Source organism: Petaurus breviceps, unplaced genomic scaffold (assembly GCF_028583685.1).
Source record: "Petaurus breviceps papuanus isolate PSGF00001 unplaced genomic scaffold, PetGlider_PUasm1.0 100, whole genome shotgun sequence".
In the NCBI taxonomy this organism is placed as follows: Eukaryota; Metazoa; Chordata; class Mammalia; order Diprotodontia; family Petauridae; genus Petaurus; species Petaurus breviceps.
Window position 1 is genome coordinate 6176992 of NW_027185573.1, and position 25106 is coordinate 6202097.

Here is a 25106-nt window from a genome sequence, read left to right on the forward strand (position 1 = left end):
TCACCAGACCTAGATGAACTACATTCCAGAATACTTCAAAAACCAGCTGACATGATTACTTAGCCACCATTGTTTATCTTTAGGGAGGGAAACGCACAGGATGAGAGGTAGTTAAATGTTCCATTTTTTTTTTAAAGAGAAGCAAGTGATATCATTAAATTCTAGCCTGATGATCTTGACTTCATCTCTTGGAAAAATTCTAAAGTGCATTGAAGAGATGGTTTATGAGCATCTAGAAAAGGAAGTGATGGTCCCACAATAACAGCATGGATTCATAAAACAAAAGCAAAACAATAAACAGGTCACGTCAAATGATCCCTGTATCACTTTTTTAAGGCTTCTGAGGTGGGCAGAGTAGGAGAGTGCCATATACATAGTATAACTAAATGTCAGCAAAGCATTTTGTGCTGTCATCGTAGGCAAGATGGAAGGATGAGGACCAGGCAGTAAAACATGTAGGTATCTCAAGTTGATTGAATGACGCAAGAGTGGTCATTATCAAATCAGTATTAACAAGGAAGGAAGTATGTAGTAGAATGCTAGGAGTTTATCCTAGGACCACTAGTGTTCAACATTTTTGTAACTTTCTGTCAGCTTTTCCCCCTGATCCAGCCTGAAGGTCATTCTATTTAAGGGGCAGAACAATCCAAATAAGGATTTTGCCCCCTTTCCAAGGTTTATCACCCAGTTGCCCTCTCCCTGCAAGCAGTCTCTTTCTCTCCTTTGTTATTACTCTTGGCTCTGAGATTTGATGTAGAAGAGCAGAAGGAGTCTTGAATTTGGGGTCAGAAGAACTGGGTTTCAAATCCCAGCTTTGTTACCTATTAGATGTTTGACATTAGACCAAGCACTTAATCACTTAAGGTTATAGTTTCCCTATCTAGAAAGTGAGGGACTTAAGTGAGACAGTTGCTATGACTTGGGAGGGACCTCAGTAGCTGCCTAAATAACTCCTACTTGTACCATATAGTCATCTAGCCTTTGCTTCAAGATTTCTGCTGAGGTGGAAACTGCCATCTCCTAAAACAGCTTGCTACCTTTGGAGAAGTTCCAGTTGTTTGGAATTTCTTCTTCCTTCAAGCCCAGATTTGCCCCCTTTATCACCTTCATCTGTTTCTTTTTTCTGATTCTGCCATCTGGGGTCAAGATGAGAAAATCTAGCTCCTCTTCTGCATGATAGCCCTTCAAACACTTGAAGAAAGCTATTATTTCATACCCTTCACCACTCCTATCCTCACCTCACCCCAATATACAAATTCCTGTTTCCTTCAGCCGATCCTCAAATATCATAAACTTACGGCCCTTCAATACACTGATTGCTATGAGAAGGGGCCTGAGAAGTCATCTAAGCCAACCAACCCAGAGACAAAAACTTCCCCAGTAAGTGCCCATCCAACTTGCTTGAAGACCTCCCTAGAGCGGGAACCCACTACATAGAGGGCCAGCCATTTAATGAAGTTTTCCTGACCTTGAACTTAAAATTTACCTCTTTGCAATTTCCACCCCTTATTCTTGGTTCTGCCCTCTGGGGCCAAAAAGATCAAATCTATTCACTTTCCCAAGCAGCTTCCTTGGGAACACTTGAATATAACCATCCCCTCCCCACCCTGTCAGAGATACTGGAGAATAATAGACTCCTTTTCAGAAAGGGGTTGTACTAAATGACTTGTCAGAACCCTGAGTACTCTGAGAATGTCTCATTAAATACATGTAACATGAATGTTACATGGCCTTGTATCATCATGTCATGGAAGTCAGTCAGTAAACATTTACTAAGTGCCTACTATGCGTCAGGCACTAGGGATGTCCTGCTGTATGCTAAGCACTAGTGATACCAAAAAAAAAAAAGGGCAAAAAGCCATCCCTGCTCTCAAGTTGCTTATAGTCTACTGAGGAAGAGAACTTGCAAACAGTGGTGTACAAACAATATAGCAACAAGACGAATTAGAGGAAATCCACAGAGAAGGAACTCCAGCAGGAGCCTCTCTTTGCCACAGTTTCATACCCCAACACCTTAAGTGTTAGTTTTGTAATTTGATGTTGATTCTGATAGGATGAGGTCCCTTATTCCCCTCCCCCAACTTTATTTTGGCTGAATTAGAGCATGTCAGAGCTAGGGGAAATCTCATTTAGTCTGTATCTTGTCAAGATATCTATCTTTCCTCAGTGCCTTAGGCTTTTCTACTTTAGAACATCTCTCCAATTCCTTTCTCTCATTGGTGAGTTCCCTCTGGGGGCCTCCAATTTATGTATAGGCCCAGCCAAGCTAGCCATGCTTCTTTCAGTTCCTGACTATGCTGCTGACTCTCTGGACTTTGCCACCATCCCCCTAATTACCAACTCTCCTTCCCCATTTTCAACCCCCTTATGTATATTGTCTTTCCCCTGTAGAATATTAGCTCCTTGAGGTCAGAGACTGTCTTTTTTTTTATCCTCAGCACTTAGAAAAGTGCTTGGCATATATTAAACATTAAATAAATGCTTCTTACCTGCCTGCAAATGCCTGACAAATTATTCCTTATACAAAATCACTGCTTTTTAGTCATTTATTCTTCCTTTGAAGATGTCAGGGGAAAACCCACTACCTTACATAGCAGTCTGTTCTGCTTTGAATAGCTACAATTCTTAGAAAATTTTCCCTTATATCAAAGTGAGATCACATTTTTCCATTTAAAATTTTCTTTAATTGTTTAAAAAATGTCAAGATAGCAAGTATTATTTTTTTTACTTTAATCTATTCCTCTACTACTTTCTTTTTTACCATCCCAATTACAAATCTGTTTCTTTGCAACTTCCAACCATTATTTTTTGAGACCAAGAAGAACCAGCTGTATCAACAATGCAGTATTCACAATGCCTATGGTAACTATAATTGTGTTGATATGGTTATTAATCACAAAATGTAACAGTCTCTCTACATGGTGGATATAGCTAGAACATTTATTCAAATACCAGAAAACCGAGTCCCAAACCCAGAAAGTCAAAGCCATCACAGTAGCCACAGAGTTGGCACACATAGTTAATGCAGTAAACACCCACATTCTCAAGCCTTCAAAACAGAACAGGCTACCTCAGGCAAAGATCCTCCTCTCCTCATTCATGGTAACTACTCAACCTTCACACAGCTCACTCCCAGCAGCTCTGGCACTTCCCCCTTTCCCCCAGAAGTTCCATCCCTGGAAGTCCTCAGCAGAAGTCCTTAACAGAAATTCAGGCTTGCTCAAAAAAAAAAAAAGAGTTGTGCCACTGTTGCTGCCCCTTCAAGTCACCTAGCTGGCTTCAGCCTGGCTCCTATGTGGCTCTGGCTCCTTCTTGTCCCACCCCTTCCTGCTATGTCAGGAAGTTCAAGGGGCTTGGAAGATCTTCAAATCCCATTACCATAACACCAGCCTAATCCCTTTTCTGCACTATTGCATTTCAGTTACTTAAAAGGGGAAGGAAAAAAATATTACAACTTAGTTTTCTTTTCTGCACCCTAAACAACCTTAGTTCTTTCAACCAATTTTCATATGGCCTGATCCCCAGTCACCCCCTTATCCTGGATGACCTTTTCTTGACTGTCCTTTGGTTTCCTAAAGTCCTGCCTAATGCGTTACACCCAGACTTAAATGCAGTATTTCAGATGTCTGATGTGGATAGAAAGCAGCGAGATGATAACCTCCCTTGGCCTGAACAATACTCCCCAGTATAGCCAAGGATTGTATTAGTACTTTTAACTGTCAAATCCTAGTGACCCTGCTGAATTTTCAATCTACTAAATCTACAACATGGTTTGCTTGCTTTTACAGGAGTAATTTTTTAGTAACCCTTTCGCCTATTCTGTCTTAAACTTGTTCCTTTTGAATCCAGATGTTCCCTAAGGCAAAATATTCCCTATCATTGGGGGGTGGGAGCAGGGAGTGAGGTCTTACATAGTTTTTTTTTTTCTATTAAATGAGGCATATGAGACTTTCCAAGTGACTCAACTCCCTTGAAATTATAGACACTTTGAAGATATGACTTCACGGACATGTAAATGAAATGTATCATCTCTTATCTTTTAACCCCAAGACTTGTAATCATCGTGGTGAAAAAAAGAGTGAATGCCAGATTTTTTGTGGAGAAAGATGGATACCTCATAAATCCAAGTGCTGGGACAGTCATTGATGTAGATGTTACCAGACCAGAATGGTAAGTCCAATTAAAAAAATGCAGGAGCCAAGGTTGGGGATACAGTAAAGTGGGGAGTAAAGGGCTGCTTCTGCTACTTAGTGTTCAATATATTTGTAAAATTCTGACTTACCCGATTCTGTAGTTGGGGCAGGTGAAACTCTTAAGTTCTTTCCCACTGTTTAGCAAAGTGCCTGGTACAGTAGGCCCTTAATAAATGCTACTTGACCAAGTGACTGACCGAGACTAATCTGTTCTTTCAAACCTAATGAAATCCAATTTATGTTTCTTTTAGAGAAATTCTTAAGTGTTGGCATCTTTTTCTTAACTAGTTGTTATCCATGCACATAATGGATATGAGCATAATCTGAGCCTACTGATAACGTCACTTTTGTTTGGCTTTGGAATGTATTATTTCTTTCAGTCTTTTCAATTTTATTTCCTCTGGCTATTTAAAAAAAATCCTCCTTTCTGTAATTCAGGATTTGTTGATGAGTCATTCAGTCATGACTGACACTTTGGGACCCCATGGACCACAGCATGCCAGGCCCTTCTTTCCAGTCTCTCCAAGTTCATGTTTGTTGTTTCTGTGATACTCTCTATCCATCTCATTCTTTGCTGACTCCCCTTCTCCTTTTGCCTTCAGTCTTTCCTAACATCAGGGCCTTTTCCATTGAATCCCATCTTCTTATTATGTGACCAAAGTGTTTCAGCTTCAGAATCTGACCTTCCAGTGAATAGCCTGAGTTAATGTCTCTAAGTACTGACTGATTTGATCTCCTAGCTGTCCAAGGGACTCTCAGCAGTCTTCTGCAGCACCACAATTCTGAAGTGTCATTTCTTCGGTGCTCAGCTTTCCTTATAGTCCTGCTCTAGGATGGTGATAGGGAAATAAAAGTGAAGATTTAGAAAGCAATATCCTTTATGGATTTAAGACTTCATGTCTTTTTCTGATATGGTCCTTGCAAGAACTTTCTATGACTAGTTTAGCTGTCAGCAGGCTGCTTTAGGATGAATTGGGCTGAAAAATGGTGAGTACCAAATAGCACCCCCCACACACACACACACAAACACACGCACACAGGCAAGATGGAATTGGTTATTAGATAGGAAATGGCTTGGGTTTTTGTTTGTTTGCTTATTTTATGAGGGGTTTTTTTTTGACGTTGAGATTCTCTATTTTGTTCAGGCTCAAAATTCAGTGGTCACTTGGCTTGATCTCAATACTGCTTGGCATGGAAGCTTTAACCAGCTCCATTTTTCCGACTTTAGCTGGTCCATGCATCCTTACTTAGGCAACCTGGTAACCCTCTGCCTTCAAGGGCTCATGGTCTTGTTGCCAGACTTAGTGTGAACACTCTACCAGTGATTACCCACCTCCTGAGCTAAAGCAAATCCATCAGCCTCCTCAGCATCAGGGTCTTCGGGTATACACTACTACCCTTAGCCAGGAAATGATTTGTTGCTGTTATGGAATTCAGTCCCAAATGTGTAATTAGTCAGTGTAATTAGTCCACTGACTTGTTAGAGCAAAGGTCAAAAGTGATGTAAAACTATAAAAATAAAAATGAGAAATAGAGGGTGTACAAAGTAAAACAGCTTCAACCTGACCTATTTAAATAAGTTACTCATAACAAAAAAGGGGAAATGGATAGAGGGAAGGATACTTATGCTAATTATAACAACTTTATACAAAAGTACAATCCAAGTTATTACTTGGAGAGTCTTATATAAACTGATGCTGAGTGAGGAGAGCAGAACCAGGAGAATTTTGTACACAATTACAGGCACATCTTATCTGTGATGACTAACTTTGATGGACTGGGCTCCTCTCAGCAATACAAGATTAGAAGACAATTCCAAAAGACTCATGATGGAAAAGGATATCCATATCCAGAGAAAGAACTGCAGAGTCTGAATGCAGATTGAAGCAAACTATTTGCTCTCTGTCGTCTGTTTTTAGTTTGGTTTTGTCCCTTCTTTCTCATTGTTCACCCCATTGGTTATAATCCTTCTTTACAACATGACTAATGTTCATCATGAAAAAAAAGTATAATCCATGGAAATCAATTGTCATAAGGAAGCCAGAGTTACCTAAAAAACCTCCAGAATCACTAAATACCCGATCTCCTTGCCAAGGAAAAAGATATGCCCATGAAAGGCAGGAGCAGTTTAGAAGACAACCTTCTTTATGAAAGCTCCTAGAAAAGGATGGTGGCAGTATTTCCTCAGATTGAGAAGGAGGAGAAGGGGAAAAAAAGGTTTAAAGAACCTTTGGTATAAGTCATCACTATGCAAAGTAAGCAGTGAAGGACCATTAAAAACCACTGGTTTTCTCCCAATTATCCATCTGCAGCACTTGGCCAAGACAACCCTATTGGGGCTCACCATTAAGCTGCATTTTTGCACAAATACACACATATTTACCTCTTGTTTTTATATATATATGTATTATAGAATTCACCAAGGAAATTGTACTGTTTGCAGTACTCTTGGCAACACTAATTCCATCAATTGTGGTGACACATTCCCATAATCCCTGCTACCAGAGAGGCTGGAGCTGGTGGGTCTCTTGAACTTGGGAGTTCTGGGCTCCAGTAAGCCAAGGTCCCACTTCACTATGGTGAACCTCTTACAGTGGATGATCACCTAAAGAGGGACAAATCAACCCGGGTTGAAAATGGAGCAGGTCAAAGCTTCTGTGCCAGTAAGAAGTGGGATTGAGTCATGAGTAATCACTGCCCTTCCTGCCTGAACAAGATAGGGAAACTCAGTCTTAAAAAAATAAATAAGTGAATAGAGATAGAAATTTAAAAATATATATGGGTGTATATGTGTGTGTATATAATATATATTTTATATATATATATATATACACATAAACATACATAGAGAAACACTCTGTGCAGCCCAGAAGACTCTATAGAATCTTACATAGAACATCTTTAGTAAAATCTTTGTTTAGAAAATAGAACTTCGTCTATGACATTTGTTGACACTTACAGCAAGTGTTTCCTAATGTCAGCAACTTGCCTTGATGTCTCTAATCAAAAGATTTTTCAGAGTTTGTCAATGTGACATGATTTTGGTGAATGATTGTAATCATTTTGTATGAGCAAAGACTTCAAGGCTATGTCTTTTCTTCCTCTCTACTGAGTCAGGTGCTTTTTAAAAAACCAATACATAAATAGTAGGATCTTCTATTCTTTTCCTGTCAATAATGTGACTGTAAAGACATGCTGTGCAGCAGGAAATTGCCCGTGGAAGCCTGCCTGAATTCTCTCCTTGCTCTTTTCTTCACTGTACTCTACATGAATGCCTCACAGATCAGTGTCATAATTTTCTTTAGAGTTGAAGAAGGCATATGAGTCAAGAGTTGCTAATGTTTCTTTCATAAAAAAACAATGTCTGTGGGCTTCTCTATAACTTTGAAAGTTTCACTTCTTTGACAGATTTTTAGAGTTCTGCCACCATAATCCTTTTGAAATAATTTCCTAGAGTTTTCTACAGACATGGACAGGGCCAGATGTGGTGGTACATGCCTGAACTCCCTCCCACTGGGAGGCTGAGGCTGGTAGATGGAGCATAAGGAGTTTTGAGTTAACACTGTTTGGCATGAAAATGGTGAGCAAGTGGAAAGAGGAGGAGGGTACACATGGGATATTAGATGGATTAAAAGTTGTAGCATTCTAATGTGGTATTTCCATTATTGCTGCCTATGAGAAGAGATCCCACAAAACACTGGCAGATTATTTCATTTTATCCATCCTTCAGTTTCATCTACAAATACTCTCACAATAACCTGGTTCACCTGAATTTTATGTCAATATCTTCAGAAGCTCTTTTCCCCATAAGTGATTTTTACTGTTTTGTGAGGTTAAGAACTTTTCATGTGCCAGTAAAGGTTTAACAATCAGCTCTCTCTAGGGAAAAAAAGAAGCATGAATATATGTATGTACATAAGTTTATTTTGCTGATATAAAGGGTGTTTAATACAATTTACAAATAACAATGAAATGTATCATATTCTTTATTGTAAAGTCTCTATAGCCAATAGCTTCTCACAGAATGTTTTTCTTGATTTTTGCTAAACTCTTTTACCACAATCTACAGTTGTAATTCAACCATAATTTAACAAATCACATTGCCTCCCAATTTATCAAATCTTTTCCCAATAAATATATTGTCATTAAATCTCACATGTGATCTGCTGTTACATGATTTCTTACCCTCATACAAATGATACCTCTTTTAGCTTCAGCACTAGTGATGACAGTAACATTCGCTTTTTAGTTTCCTGTTGAATTTTGGGAATTGAAACATTGATTCTGCTTCATTATTTTAAAAATGCCTCAAATTCTTCAAAATGATTTTATGTTTTGAAATTAGATGATAACGATTTTTTTCTACCAGCTGTTCTTCACAAGGCTAAGTAGATAGTTTTAATAAATCACAATAATTAAAAATACTTTCCCTGATGAAAGATAAATTCATATGTTGAAGTATATTTTCTAATAACATATTCCTAGGAAGAGGATTACGGAATGTCTTTAAACTTATCTAACAATCAAATCTTCAACTTTGCAGTACCAACCTTTACATTTTCCAAAGGTTTTATGATCCTCTCTTTTCCTCCTCTCCCTTCCCTAATGAGCCTCCTTTTATGTTCACTTCTTTTATTGGATTGCAAGCTCCTTGAGGGCAGGGACAGGCTTTTTTTTCTTCCATATTTATATACTCAGCATTTAGCACAATGTCTGGCACATATTAGGACTTAATAAATATTTATTGACTGAATGAATATCTTTTTCCTGAAGAGCATTGCAAGCAGAGAATGAGGATTGGTGTCTAAAGAGCAAAATAATTCTTTTGGTGGTGCAGTGAATAGAGCACCAGCCCTGCAGTGAGGAGGACCTGAGTTCAAATTAGGACTTAGACACAACACAAAAACTAGCTGTATGACCTTGGGCAAGTCACTTAACCCCAATTGCCCTACCTTCTCCTCTCAAAAAAGGAAAAAAAAATAATTCTTTTGGCAGCAATTTTGACATCTCTTATTGTCTGTCTTCTAATAACCCATGCTTCTTCACTTTAAATACTTGAAATGTAGTAAAATACTTGTTTGTAGTCTCAAGTTAAAAGCTTTCACTATATAGTAATGAGCCCTGCTGACTCCTCAGTTTTATAACGGATGGGCATTTTTGTGTTTTTGTAATTACAGGTACGACTTCTTTATCGTAAGTCAGTCCGCAAAGGAGGGTAGTGTAACACCGACACATTACAATGTGGTCTTTGATAATACTGACTTGACCCCTGACCAAATACAGTGCTTAACTTACAAGCTATGCTACATGTATTATAACTGGACTGTAAGTATTTTTTCTTTTCTGCATAGATTCTTAACCTAGGATCCACAGACTTTTAAGGATGAAATTTTTGTGGGGAGGTACATGAATTTGGGTGGGAAAAAGTACATTTTAATTTTCACTAAACTTTGGTTTCCTTTGTAATCTCATGTTTTTAATCTTATGCATTTAAAAATCTTATTCTGAGAAGGCATTCAGAGACTTCTCCAGTCTGCCAAAGAGGTTTGGGATAAAAAAAAAATGATTAAGAACTCTTGCTATACTGGGATCTAATTTATATGTAGATCTAATTTGTGAAGAAAGTTTGGTGGATGGAATGCTGTCAACAAGTCAGTCAAGCAGTTTTTAAGAGCTTTCTGTGTACTAGGTGCCATGCTAAGCAGTGAGGACACAAAAAAAAGATAGTGTGTCCCATTCAAATGGGGAAGGAAAAATGTAAATGATTCTTATACTTACTGGATCTATGCAGAGTGGTTGATCAGTAATCTCCTAGGGAAGGCTGTAACTTGGAATCATTAAGACTTGGATTCAAATGTCCTGTCATATTAGCTGTGTGACTTGGGCTCAGTTTATATGCCAGATTTATCCACTAAGGGTTACTGAATAGAAAGTTGCTTTTGGTGAAAAGACTTACTGATGCTGATGAGATTAAATTAGGAAAGTGGTTTTTTAAAGTGGAAACCTCATTTCTCAGTAAGCTTTTACTTAATTTTGAAATGGTCAACAAACTAAATGTTGAATTGTTTTCCCTCCACCAAAGGGTGTCATTAGAGTTCCAGCTCCGTGCCAGTATGCCCACAAACTGGCTTTTCTTGTCGGCCAGAGTATTCATGACTCTCCCAGTAAAGACCTGTCATGTTGTCTTTACTACCTTTGAACAGCAGACGCTCCAGACTTCATTCACAGATGGAGATTTTCAGAAGAATCTTGGAATCACCTTTTTCATAGCCACTACAATAGCTTTCTGCATGGAATGAAGAATAGAAAGGGACTTGAGGAAGAGTTGGGTTTTCTTTACACTTATTGATAAACACTATTTGAAGAGATGCTGACTCACGTGAGAATCCTTCTGGGACAGAGCAGTAGAGCTACAAAGAAGACCCATCCCCAAGTAAGGGAAGCAGCCAATATGGAGAATGAGACCCACAGAGTTTGGTGGATAGGGGAAAATAGTTTTATTGTTGTGATATAATAATGGGTCATATGTAAGAATGAGAGGTAGAGTCAAAGTATGATATTCTTTTGGCTATATTTTGCTGTTAAACAATGTAGCATTAGCATAGAGGATATTCTTAATTTGTTTAGTTAAATGTTTCACTTTGCATGTTTGATTTCAAAGCACATGCGTTGTTGCCTCTGACCTCAGATGATAGAATACTCTGTTTAGGACCTTCATGTGTCTCGGTCTTTGTTGATGCTCATCCCTGAATCCTCTATTTCCTTTGTCACTTAACCTGTGGAGTAGATTTATAAACATTGTTTTTGAAAAACAGGGATCATTTCACATCTGATCTGCACCAAAGCATTCAATTCCTTTTTCCAGGAAAAGACAGAGAATCATAGTTTTCTGGTTTGTTAATCTTTGTAAAAGTAATAACAACAATAATAACACAACATTCAGTCTTAAATTTAAACACAGCACTGTGTATTCTCAGTGTCATGACAGTGGGTGGCAGATATTCTTTTTCCCATGCTACCTTCTTTCTCCTCCCCTACCCTATCCTTTGCTTTTGAACTGACTTGCTAGCTGCAAAGAAAGAGGCCGATCAGTACACCCACATCAAGTCACAGGACATAGGATTAAATAAACTAGAGAAAGGATGTGAACACACAAGTTTACATGTCCATTTCTGATGCAAGAAGCATCAAGTGCTTCTTCTGATTACTGATCTTCCCACATTCCCCCTACGGTATATAATAGTCAAGACTCACTAGAGTGATCAGTGTAAATTGCTCGAGTGTCCAAGTAGTTAAGATGTATAAAAGAGCTTTCTCATTGCAAAAAGAGCATTGAGACAGTACATGAATATGCCTATCTAATCAGAGGTTAGTGATTTTTGCAGATTATGTTACATGGATTCCATGGATTAATTTTTTTTTAAGTTTAAAATTTGAGTATTTTGATTTATTTAGGCTGGTATGCTTAAATAATAACAAATTACCATTTGAAAGGAACAGTGATCCTACTTCTTGAGGAATTGCTGTATAAAAAAAGTCCCAAGTACTACTTTCCTGTAAATGTGTTAAAGTCAAGACAGATAATGGTTGCAATTGTATTTGAAATTAAGCTGATACTATAGTTAAATAAAGTTATGCATATGATTACTGCTTTGCATTTTGTTGTCATTACAGTAGTAATCTATTTTCCAAACTGGTTCATGAAAACTGTTTAAAACATATAAGGTCAATCTCAGTAGGCCTCTTTGGCAGTATACATTTTCCTTAGTTTCTTATTATTTTGGAATTTCACCCCAATCCTGCTTCACTTACCTAAAGAGAAATCAATATTTACTGGAAACACCGTAGAGAAAATTTGTTTGTGTAAAGAACAGTAAGTGGGGAGGCAAGAAAAGACATTTCTAGCTTCTCCTTCTTCTGTTCTTCTCCAAGGAGGCTTTGCTGCTTTCTAACAGGGGAAATACGAATTTGGAGCCAAAGGCTGGCTACTCTGCTCTCCTAGGAGAGAGGGAGGGGGTCCCAGGCTAGAATTATATTTATCCAGAGGGCATTCTGGGAAGATGGCAGAGTAGGTCAGAAATTTCCAGGCTCTCCAGATTTCTTCCACAAATAGAAAATCGCCACTAAATGAGCATAGAACAGCAAAAATAAAAGAATAAAGAATTGTGCTAAGATAACTTGAGAGGCCCTCAGAAAAGACAGGGTCTCCAGGGGCTGAGGTTTGGCCGGAGTAAAGTGTAGATACCTCCAATCTGACTCCACTGAATCAACAAACAGTAGGCTCTGAGAGGAGCTCCCTCGGGAAGTGGACTAGGTCTCCAAAAATTTCACCTCGTTTCTGGCCTCGAGAAAGTTCATCTCAAAAACTTTTTTTTTTTTTAAGCAATCAGGGTTAAGTAACTTGCTCAAGGTTACACGGCCAGGTGTTTCTGGGTGGGTGCTAAGTGTCTGAGCCCGGGATTCGATCTCCAGGTCTATCTCAACACTGGAGCCGGTGCTCTTACTCGCTGTGCTACCTGGCCGCCCCTATCTCAGAAACTTTCATGTGAGGAACAGCAGACTGCTGAGTGGGGGAAGACTGAAGGACCTCCTACACATACCTCCCCCCCCAACCCCCAGTTTCTGAAAGTCAGGTCTAGAGCTGCTGACCATAGGTGGTCCCGGGCTATGACTGTGAGTGAGGAGGAGTGAGGACAAGCCCAGTTAGTGCAGTACTGAAGGGAGAAAGAACATTTTTGGGACAGTGTGGGTAGGGCCCTAATTGTGGCTTAGGGGAGGAGAGGAGTCCCTGAGGTTGAGCCCCCAGACAGAATTCAGAAAATAACAGTAAGGAGAACCTGTGCCCAACATTACCCACAACACAGGATTAAAACCTGATTATAAGCTGCTAAAAATAAGATAAAACAAAATAAAGTAAAATAAAAATGAGTAAGCAAAGGAAAAAGAAACTAATCACAGATAGCCACTTTGCTGTAAAAGATTTGGGGTCATATTCAGAGGAAGATAGTGTGATAGTAATGGCATTTAAAGATTCCCCTGTATTGGCTTGGTTTTTCAAATTGATTGTGTTAAAACCCAGAGCTTGTTAATCCCACCTGTGGGATGGACTTGATGTGAAAAGAGAGTCCTGAACTGGGAGGAGCTGGTGACGTAGATTTGGAGAGACAAGAGAGAGGCAGGAGAACTTTTTTTTGGAAGCAGTACCTCGTGGAGAGAGAGAGACTAAGAGAATTGCTGGTGGCTGCTTTGAATTGCCCTGGACTTTTGAGACCTGCCCCCTGAGCTGCCAAGGACTGAGGAGACATGGCTGTTTTGCTGGTACTTTGTCTGTCTGTTTTGATGTTGTTTTGCCAGATTTGTCCACTGGTGAAAGACAGTCCTGTTGTTGAAGAAGTCCTGGAACATGGCTTTTGGTTAAGAAGCCCTGAGACTGTCCTGCAGACAGAGAGTGAATACTGTCCACTGGTGAAGGACAGTGCTGTTGTTGCAGGGGTCTGGGAACCTTTCTGTTGGTTCAGAAGCCCTGAAGAAGGATTTTCTTGTTGTAGGTTTAAAGAAATCCTGGGAGAAGGTTTTGCTAATGTTTTCAGGGGTTCTAGGACTGTTCTACAGACAGAGGATGAATTAATGAAGGGACTGGCATTGTATCTTGTGGCCTTGCTAAGCCTTGTCTCCCCAGGAACTAAGATTGCTGAGAACTTGCCTCGTGTCAAGATGAAGCAAAGACCTCCATTTGGGTATTAAGTGCTGTGTTTAAACTTGATGTAACTCTGGGGTAGATTCAATTGAGATCCAGGGGTGGGGAACTTTTGACCTTTTTGTGTTCTGTGATTGACAAATGAAGGTACAGCCTAGGGGTAGAGTAGTATTTAGAACAGGGACTTTGTAATTGATTGAATGATTGGAAGGTCCAGGGGTGGGGTAGTCCTTGGAGATTATTTAATCATCCTTAGTAAATGCTGCATTTTGAATGATGTTATGTTTTGATCTTCTCTGTTCTTGGTTGGTCACTGAATAAAATGGAGAGCACCCATGCTGGTATTCTGAACCTTGGGAAGTTGCCTTTGCTTGGCATGACATTACAGATAGTAAGGCTAAAAAAAAGCCACTGCCATCCCAAAGAGTAACTTCAAATGGTCACAAGCCCAAAAAGAGTACTTGGAAGAACTTAAAAAGGAATTCAAAGATCAAATAAGACAGACTGAAGAAAAACTAGGGGGGAAAAGAAATCCAAGAAAATTATGAAAAGAAAGTTAACCAGTTTGAAAAAGAGGATAAAGATCTTAAGGAAGAAAATAACTCCTTGAAAACTGGAATTGGGCAAGAGGAATGTTATAAGATGATATGATACCAAGAAATATTAAAATTAGAGAAAAATAGTAGAGAATCTGAAACATCTCATTAGAAAAAAACATCTCATCTGGAGAACAGATCTGGGAGAGGCAACATAAGAATTGTTGGGCTATCTGAAAGTTATGACCAAAAAAAGAATCTGGATACACTATTACAATAAATTATTTAGGAAAATTGCCCTGAAGTTCTAGAACAAGAGGGTAAAATAGAAATAGAAAAAAATCTACCTTTCACCACCCAAAAGAGATCCCAGGAGAAAAACTTACCACAACATTATAGCCAACTTTCATAAATTCTAGGTTAAGGAGAAAATATTGCAAGCAGCAAGGAAAAAAATGCACAATTTAAATACTGCATAAATACAGTCAGGATTTCACAAGACCTAGCAGGTTCTACATTAAAAGACCATAGGTCTTGGAACATTATATTTCAAAGAGCAAAAGAGCTGGGTAATTTGTACTGAGGATAATTTACCCAGCAAAGTTGAGTATATGTCTGAATGAAAAAAAAATGGAAATTTGAGGAACTGCAGGACTTTCAAGTATTTCTAATAAAAAGACCAGAACTCAATGGAAAATTTGATATAAAAAAATCCAAAATAAATATAAGGAAAACATTAAATGCTAATTATAAGGTACTTATTAAAATAAAAATCTCTCCTCTCTTCTCTCTGTATAATCAGTATTCTTAAAACAGTCATCATTACTAAGGTAGTTTGAAAGAAAGGTTGGGGCTGAGCTGTGTATGATGGGATGATTCTATAAAAATTGAGTAAGAAAAGGTAAAGGGAGAAATTATAAAAATGGGATGTGAAAAAAGAACTAATACAGAGGAAGCAGGTGGGGGTGTGTGTGGAGGGCTGATTATGTTGGAACCTTACCCTCATCTGGGTTGAAGAAGAAACAGTGTGTATATCTAGAAAGGTGTAGAAGTCTTCTGAACATGTAGAGAGGTGAGGAAATGGGGGGACAGGGTGGAGGAGGGGCTTTTGGGGGGTATAGATTGAGATTGGGGGGAGGAGGGACTGTTAGAGGGATGGATGAAATTGGGGGTGGGGAAGAAGATAAGGTAACAGGGATAGGGTAAAAAGAGGCTGAGAAAGAAAATAATAAAAATAAGATGGAGGGAAATTCACAAATAGTAATTATAAATGAACATAAATGGAATGTTTATAGGAGCTGTCTTTGTGGTGGCAAAGAAATGGAAATTGCTGGAATCCCCATCATTTGGGGAATGGCTGAACAAGTTGTGGAGTGTGATTATGATGGAATACTACTATGTTATAAGAAATGATGAGCTCAATGATCTTGGAATGGCATGGAAAGACTTGCATGATGTGGTGAAAGGTGAAATGAGCAAAACCAAGAGAATGTTGTATACACTAACACTAATATTGTTTTAAGAAAAACTTTGAGTGACTAAGCCATTTTGACTATTGTAATAATTAAATTAAAATGAAAAATAAAATACATATGAAGAAAAATGTTATCTGCATCCAGATGAAGCACTGATAAATAGAAGTATGTATGGAATAATTTTACATACATATATATATATACCTATTTGTGTCTAATGGTAGCCATCTCTAGGGTGGAGATGGGAGAAGAAGAGAGAAGAAAAAGAAGGAAAAAAAAATTAACATGATAACTTTCTTGTATATTTGGAGGGAATATCAAGTTGTGTGTGCATTGTAAATTTGCAGTTTCATGTGCAATCATCTTTTTATTGTACTGTTATGAAAATGCTTATTTTGTTCCACAAATTGAAAATAAAATAAATTTTAAAAATTATTATATCTGCTCCATTAAATAGAATTAATTTAGGGGTTCAAGCTAAACTCCTGATCACTGTTTCTTAATTGGGAAAGGAAATCTAAGTTTTATAGCCAAGGCTTAACTCCCTTTCCATTAAATACCATTTCCACAATGAATATGTTTATGTGCGTGTGTGTGTGCACACACACACAAATACATACACAATAGCAAAGAAATCCATTTATCGAAGTTGATAGAAAACAAGAAAAGAACTTGTCTTCCATCTCCTTCAGTAGCCCAGGTTATCCTTCCTGTCTAGAATGCATTCTCACTTCACCTCTACTTCTTAGAATTCCTGGTTGCCTTCGAAACTCTTCATACTCTCTCTCTTATTAGAAGCCTTGCCCTCCAAGTTATTAGTGGTGTAAGTACATATCTATTTGCATGTAATCCACAGTAGAATATAAACCCCTGGAAGGCAGGGGATGTTTTCCCTTTTCTTTGCATGTCCAAGTGCCTCAGCGTCTTGCTTGATTTGCTCAATGTTTTCTGTATTTCATTTAATTAGAGATATACGATCATTTTCTTGGAGTAAAATCTTTCTTGGAGGCAAAAGAATTCTTCCTTCCTTTTCTGAGTGAAGAATTGCCCTCCATCTACTCCCAATCTAGGCTATCCCCAACAACCATTCCTTATGACCTAGTGATGGACCTACTCATCATCCCCACTATATGAAGACCTTAGGGGAAAGCATTTCCCAGTAGCATAAATTGAATTAGGTGAACCAAGACAAAATCTCTTCTTGGAGTTTTGTTTCTGTTCAACCCACCAGGACCTTAACCAACATCCTGATCACTCCACAATGCAAAGAGGCACCTGTTCAGGTTTCTAATCACAAATGCCTTTCATCAGAGCCTTAACTAGGACAGAGTGATTGGGGCTTTGACTCAGTTGGCATGCCAAAATTAAAATGGCATGGGTAGCTCTTCAAAAACAGAGAAACTGCTGACTTTCATACCTCATTATCAAGAAATAACAAGAAAAAAAAAGATGCTTCCAGCTGGCATGCCCATGGCTACGGCCCAAGTGAGCTCTTCTGTGATCCCCTGCCGCTGCCCCCCTCCCTGATCCTCTGTGCCTCTTGTGCTAGGAAACATAAATGGCTAGTTATGCCTGCATTTATGTGTCTCTAACTGGATATCTTACAATGATCATGCATTGATTGAGTGCACATTTCCGAAATACTTGCAACATTAATATTTTTATGTGTCATGGACCCCATTCATTGGTAATCTGCTGAAGCCAACAGACTGACTTCTCAAGGACAATGTTTTTAAACACATAAAATAAAATGAATAGGATTACAAAAGAAAGTGATTGTATTTGAAACACAGTTATGCTAGAAATACACGAGTCCCTTTCTACTTGAAGAGCATTCCCCTTCCTTTATTATGTGGATTTATGTACATGATTTAATTATACAACATTAATGAGCAAGCCTCCAAAGAAATGTCTCAACAACATTCTATAAAATATCAAATATTTTATTTACATAAAATATTTTACATGAACTGTACACATGCACACACCCACACAATATTTAACCACAAGTTTAGGCCAGTAGTTGTCTTGAATTTCATACATCTAGCACACACAAATAATCGCTTTTTTTTTTTTACAATAATTTACAGTCGAGTTCTTTGAAGACACAATGGGGGGAAGCTTTGATCATTTATAAACCTTTCATAAGTTACAAAAGAAAGGCAGTCTGAAAAGTATGTATAAACAGTAAAAACAATTTTCAAGGGGACAAGAGTTACAAAAGAGTTACTGCCAAATAGATTGGCCAGCAACTGGTAAGACCGCTTTTGTTCAGCAGATGCCAATACTGAAAAATGGGCATGGAAGCAGGTGGGGCTCAGAATTCTAGGATACCTTCCTTGTGCCTTTTGTGCTTGGTGTACCATTTTTGACACACATGCACACGTGACACCTCACTGATGAGCCCATTTCCGTGTATTTCACACTGACATCAATAAAATGAAAAATGATTGAATCAAAACTTGCACAGCTACAGAAGAACACGGAAGCGGCAAAAATGCTTGCTTTGCAGGTTGAAGGACTCAGACATTACATGGAGGAGAGTAGCCCAAAGTAGGTTTGACAGAGTGTTTTGCTAGGGCATGAGAACTTTGTAATTAAGTTGTATGTATGTGGAATTCTTTTTTTTCCCCAATCAGTGAACTCAGGTCAATGTGTAAAACAAAATTAAAATGAAATAGCTTTTTCTTTTTCCTTTTTCTTTTTTTTTTTCCCAAATTACAGACATTAAATGGAACCAGTAATAGGTTATTCGATTTCAAACTCGTGTTTCAATGAGAATGAAGACATTTGAATGTAGAACACATACAAAGTATACACTGTATATTTACTAGACAGTACAAATCACTGTGCATTTTATAAGGCAGAACATCAAGGCTGAATAAACTAGGAATTTCAAGACCATAGTTAAGTGACATTTACGCATCATGTGGCAAGCATTTGGAAAAAGAGAAACTTGAAAGTCATCCCTTTAAGGGCAGGTAACAAATGCAGAAAGATGAGATATTGTAGGTGGGGAGTGGGCTACCCCAGTAGCTGTTCATCCACCTGTTGTTTAATGGTTCCCCCCTCCCCCACAAATCATACTTTGGAAAATCAGAGCGGATTGGCAACAATGACTTGGAAAGAACAACAGGCCCACTTTACTCCTGCAGTCAAATGGACCATAGTGCAAAATTGCATTTTTCCCCCTACTGGTGTAAGAAAGGAAGGGGAAAAAAGGAGATGGTTTTAGAAAGTACTTTAGTGAGTCATGAAAGCCCTAGTTTGGGATGAAAGGAAATTACATAGGCCAGGCGTTACAAGTCGTCCAGAAGTACATGGATCACTTCACTGCACCCAGTTTTCTCAGAAGTTTCTTCCCTTTGGAAAGCAGACCCTTTTTCTTTTTCGAGGCCCTTTCCCTGCCTCTCCCAGGACTACCAGAACCCATAGATGACGGAGGTGACCCCGAATGGAGATGGACTGTGGGGGATGGTGCTCTCCTTGACGTACCTGTATTCTCAGGAGGAACCTATTAGGTATATTGTGACAGTTTATTGAATGTTTGAAAGCCAACAACATCAATTTAGTGGGGGTAACATCTTAAGGTCCCATTTCCCACCAAAAGGGGGCAAAGAGGCTCATGTCTTCTATCAGTGGCTTAAAATATATCAAAGGCAAATTACATATAAGCGTCACCTCCCAAAGTACAGCGGCCACCAAGCGTTTAAGACACATGCTTTGGGGACCTAATGGTTCTGAACAATTTCCACATTTCATTTTGCCAAAATAATGGCAAAAGAAAAAAAGAAAATTTCGGCAAATGATAATTTGAGTTTTTTGATTTAACATAACAGTTAGCCCAGGATAAGCACAATGGGCTAAGTACCAGCAACTGAATCTTGGGAGCAAAAGTTTCCCAAAGGATTTCCTACTGTATTCCAAACAAAACAAAACAAAACAAAAACACTCTTTGATGATGTAAAATTCTGATGTCCTTGAATCCATTTTGCACAATTTACTGTGCTATATGTATATATTGGAGAGAGATGGCACATTGGTTAAAAAGAAAAAAAAAACTAAAATGAACCTTAATTGCAATCAAAGGAAGCTTAAAGGTCCTTATTGTTTTGAGAGTGTGCTTTGTATATTTCAAAGTGCAGATGAATTTTAATCAGTGCTTAGGACTTAAGAGCATTTCAGTATATTTTAAATATAACATAACACCAGTTCTTGAACCCCCACTGATAGGATTCTTTTATTCTGATCATACAATACAGTTACTGTTTGCCTAATGTACATAATAGAATTCACATTCCCCACAGCCCTTATTATTTCAGGCCAGACCTTATTCTAATACAAAATGTTCCTTGTTCTACAGAAAAGAAAATTTAGCCAAGGGTCTTCAAGCTTCCTTGGATTTAAAATCAAGGCCTAATTCTAATGGAAAACAACTTAGTAAAGCATCCCAAGTACACCTGAAGATACCATGTATTTAACCTAATGCATTCATCCACTGAGCTGCATCATCCATGACAGTTAACATTGCATTGGTAAACCAAACACTATTCAGTGTCTCCCAGAGGTTGGTTGGTTTGTTTCTTTGTTTTTTTTAAATGTCTGTTGTGGGCTATATATCAACATATTTTTGTAGCAGTACAGAAGTCGAACTGCCTAAGAAAGCATGTCTAGGTAGTTCAAAGCCAGGATTTGAGGTTGCTAATGTTATGAGACAACTCCAGGCCAACTTAATCAAACTATTCATGTGAATTATAATCTTTCTTATGACTTTTTGGAGGGGTGGATAAAAGTCTTTACAAGTAATAGACTGTGCTTTTTTTTTTCCCAGGGATTGGCTAACAATGCAATCTGCAGCTTTTGCTTTTTAGAATCCTTAGACATTGGAACACTTCTCTACATAAACAGAAATGCTTTCTTCATTAAGAAATATGTTCCCAATGTTGACCTTTTCATGAATTTGTTATAATATGGTAGTGAGGAATGGACACAAGAGAATTTGTTTTATGACAAATTCAGTTAAGCTTTATAACTGAGAAAAAGCAACATCCTCGGACTTTTGGGCCAATGATTTTTTGAGACATATTTCTTTTTCTGAATCCCACAGTTAAGTCTTAAGACTACTGCATCAGTTATTGCAAGGTAGCTTAAATTGGTATCTTTATTGGTATCTTCAGTTGCTCACTTACGTGAAGGCTACATTGCCTTATTAAGGTGTGAAATGAACACTCTTCTTCTGTTTCCAAGCAGATGAGCAAAGAAATAAAAATATATATAAAATATATAATATAGAAAAACTTGAAGTGATGAAACAAAGTAAAGATGAAACACTCAACACGAATGTAATCTCAGATAAAAAAAAGTATTGGAAATAGTACACTAATGTTAATGTTAGAGGGGGATTGGTAAACCATAATGGAAGGCAAGCAATCACCAAATCAATTTAGGTTTTCTCCATAAAGAAGAATTATTATTCTTTTGTATCTTATTATACTCTCTGCTTTATGTAAGACATGGGAAGCTCTCTTATGAATAAAAGTTGACCAAATTATAATTAAAATGGAACTGCTTGAGAAAGCATATAAAATATAGTTTAAAATTTTAGATTCAGTAAGAAAACAACACCGAGCAACTAGCAGAACACATTGCAATGTTTCAGGTGGTACATTTCCCCTACCCCACTCCAAACCCCCAAGTGTAAAATGTCCATGTATAAAAAAGCATGAGACAACATATTATGAAAGACTGGAACATATATTAAAAATATGTAATACAATTGCTTACCCTTTTAGCCTTGGTACGCATTGGGGCATCTTGAGAATAACGGGATGGTGTATCCGAAAGGTAGACTTCGACGTCATCAGGCACTTCTTCCAGAAAGTTTGAAGGAACCAGGCCCTTTTGTCCATTGAGCTCTCCCTATGGCACAGAAAAAAAATGTATATATGGGAAAAGAGAGGAGTCATTAATGATTGTCTTCTAAGATTAAGTTTTTTATTTCCTCTTAATTTTTAATGTCTTGTTAATCCAAGTGGCAACATTATTATCAATGGCATTATTATTATTTGGTCCAGGCATGTGATTTCATCACAGTGTAGGGAAATACTGGTGAAAAAATTTCTATAAGAGCAGATGGTCAAGTAGTCTCAACTTATACTTTAAAAAATCCCAAACATATATATATATATATATATATATATATATATATATATATATATATTGTTTGTTTGTTTGTTTTCTTCAACTTATACTCAAGAGGTACCTGGGACTACTGAGCAATTAACTAGCATGACCTTAGTCACACAGCCATGCATCAGAGATGAGAATTAAACCCAGGTTTTCCTGACTCGAAGACCAGCAACTTGTACACTTACTATGCTGACCCTCATTATGATTATATTTTTGTTACTGTTGTTCAGTCATCTTAGCCGTGTCAAACTCCTCATGACCCCATTTGGGATTTTCTTGGCAAAGGTACTGGAGGGGTTTGCCATTTCCTTCACCAGCTCAGAAAACTGAGGCAAACAGGATCAAGTGACTTGCCCAGGGTCATACAGGTAGGAATTATCTAAGGCCAAATTGGAACTCATGAAGGTGAGTCTTTTTGACCTCAGGTCTGGCACTCCATCCACTAAACCACCATGATAATACACACACACATGCATGCACACACACACATTTTAAAAGTTCTGTTTGAATGTTTGACTATTATTATAAATATATATTATTATTATAAACAATAGTCCCCAATTCTTTAGAGCTAGTATTTTATACTTGAAAGCATGAACGAATGGACATGAAGTCATTGGGAGTTTCTGGCCAATTAGCCCCACCATAGATGAAAAAGGCCAATTCCAGAAACATTTCAATGTCCTGCCACTCAAGTGCCACTTAATAATGAGGACAAAGTAAATGTAAATGTAAAAGTAAATGACTAAAGTAACCATGAGTAAATTCTCAGTTTCCTCAGCTGGAAATAGAGGGGGTTGATGGAGTAGATATATGATGTTCCTCTCTGACATCTAGATAAGTTTATTTTGACAGTTTATGTGAATTAGTAGAATGAAATCCCACATGAATGTGAGCAGTAAGAGTAATGAGTTTTATCTGATGTTTATAAATCTCTTTAATAAATAAGTACGTCTCTAAGAAGCTTATGAACTACTTGACTCCTTCAAGGACCCAAGAGTGTGATTCTGGTGGCATGGGGGCAACCTGTATTGACAAATGTCAAGATCTCTTTGTGCCATATGAGACAGTTATAGGAGATACCGAGGCCACAGAAATATCCATCCCCTGGTAGTCAACCTTCAGGTCAAGGGCCTCTCCAAGTTTATACAGGCCAGTCTTGAGATGACAGGCTATCCCTGGGCTCACACTAGAAATCTGTGCTTCTTGGTGGATTTGATGGATCTCCAGTGACAATAGCTGTCAAGCATCAGTGTCACTTGCATGAGGTGATGGGGGTGGAATTTAATGGAGGATGCTATGTATTTTATAATATATAACATTCTAATAAAAGTGCCTCTCTCCCTGGCCACCACTCCCTTTTGTGGAGCTGGTAAGAAAGTAAGCTCTGGGCAGTCACAGACTGTCTCTGCTTCTTTATTTGTATCCCCAGTCCTGAACACAGTGTTTGATGCACAAGAAGGGCTCAGGGTGAGCATCGAGATGGCATAGATTCCTAGAGTCAGGAAGATCTGACTTCAAATCCTGCCTCATACACTTGCTATGTGATCCTGACCAAGTCATTTAACTTTTGTTTTCCTCAGTCCCCCTGCCAGCAAAATGGAGACAATAATAGCACCTACCTCCCAAGGGTACTATTAGGATAAAATGAGATAATTCTTTTAAAGCACTATATAGCGTTTGTTGTGGTTGAATTATTTCAGTTGTGTCCAAGTCTCCATTTGGGGTTTTGTTGGCGGAGGTACTGGAGTGGCTTGACATTTTCTTCTGTGGCTCATTTTACAGATGAGGAAACTGAGGCAAACAGGGTAAAGTGACTTGCCCAGGGTCACTCAACTAGTAAGTATCTGAGGTCAGATTTGAACTCAGGTCCTCCGGTTTCCAGGGTCATTGCTCTATCTACTATGCCACCTAACTGCCCAAAAGTACTATATAAATGCTAGCTTTATTATTAATAGTAACAATCATAATAAATACTTTTAAATTGATTAATTAATATATACAATTACATATGTTAATTTATATGTCAAGGATACATAAGTTTTGTAATTGCTCTTACAACACAGAACATAGTCCCTCTATAGCTTAGCAGAGAGACTTTTAAAGTTTCTGTGGGGGAAAAATGAATCCTTTTGACCCCACTTAGCCCAGCCAGGGATGGGCTTCTCCTACCTTGGCTTGTGTTTACGAGGATAGGCATATTCTGTCTCTGGGTCCATCGCTGAAGCTGTTCTAACCCGGTAGTACCTACTAGAGGTTCTACCCCATTGGCCTAAGTTTTGAGCACCTAAATTAATTCCTTTAATTTGTTCTTGGAAAGAATTTGATTTTGCTCATGGCAATATCTTTTGGGATACAGACATGGTTTTATATAGCCCTTTGGGCATAGTTCCAAATTGTTCTACAGAATGGTGGAATAAGTTCACAACTCCACCAGCAACGCATTAGTGTCTCATTTTCCCCATATCCTCCCTAACATTTGTCATTTATCTTTTCTGTCCTATTAGCCAATCTAATATGTATGATGCTAATGGCAATCAAAGGTTTTGTGGACAAATAAGGTTGGGAGGGAGCATGCTTATTGCTACTAGGGACTAGAAGTATATTTATGCTCTACCACCACCCCTTGGGTTCTTCCCAACACCTGAAATGAGAAACTCTGTGTAAGGACAAAGATGTAATGATACTTGTTGCTTGGTTTTGTTCTCTCAAACTACGGCATGCTACAATGAGGTTTTGTAAGAAGAGTCATTAGCCTATTATTATTAGCTTAGAGTTATTAATTATTAGTTATTTGTCTTATATTTTCAATGATTTTGTATCTATATCAACAGAGATGCCCATATCAATGAAATAACAGGTTGAATTCTTCTTCCAATCAACTGTGTGGACAAGGTTGTTTTTCCAGATCCTCTAGTTGACTGTAAGTTCCCTGAGGATTTCTGTCTTTTATCTCTGGAATCTAGTCTAGCCCTGTGACGACACATTTTGTGGTTGTTCTAAGATCAGACCTGTG

The 25106-nt window shown here is 38.1% G+C and overlaps 2 protein-coding genes across 3 annotated transcripts in view; one reads left to right on the top strand and one right to left on the bottom strand.

Annotated features, from left to right (window-relative positions):
* LOC138153801 (piwi-like protein 1) overlaps positions 1 to 10392 on the top strand; it is a 64173-nt gene extending 53781 nt beyond the window's left edge. Inside the window, exons 18-20 of the mRNA XM_069078540.1 lie at positions 4051 to 4170; positions 9371 to 9518; positions 10276 to 10392. Coding sequence (XP_068934641.1) covers positions 4051 to 4170; positions 9371 to 9518; positions 10276 to 10392 — 385 coding nt within the window. The remainder of the gene's footprint in view (positions 1 to 4050; positions 4171 to 9370; positions 9519 to 10275) is intronic.
* A 7454-nt stretch (positions 10393 to 17846) lies between these two features.
* The window catches only part of LOC138168073 (RIMS-binding protein 2-like), a 490664-nt gene continuing 483404 nt past the window's right edge, over positions 17847 to 25106 (bottom strand). For both annotated transcript variants that reach the window (XM_069097401.1, XM_069097946.1), the window contains 2 exons: positions 21686 to 21820; positions 17847 to 19415 (listed from right to left, as the gene is read on the bottom strand). In XM_069097401.1, the coding sequence (XP_068953502.1) occupies positions 19227 to 19415; positions 21686 to 21820 (324 nt within the window). In that variant the 3' untranslated portion in view covers positions 17847 to 19226. The remainder of the gene's footprint in view (positions 19416 to 21685; positions 21821 to 25106) is intronic.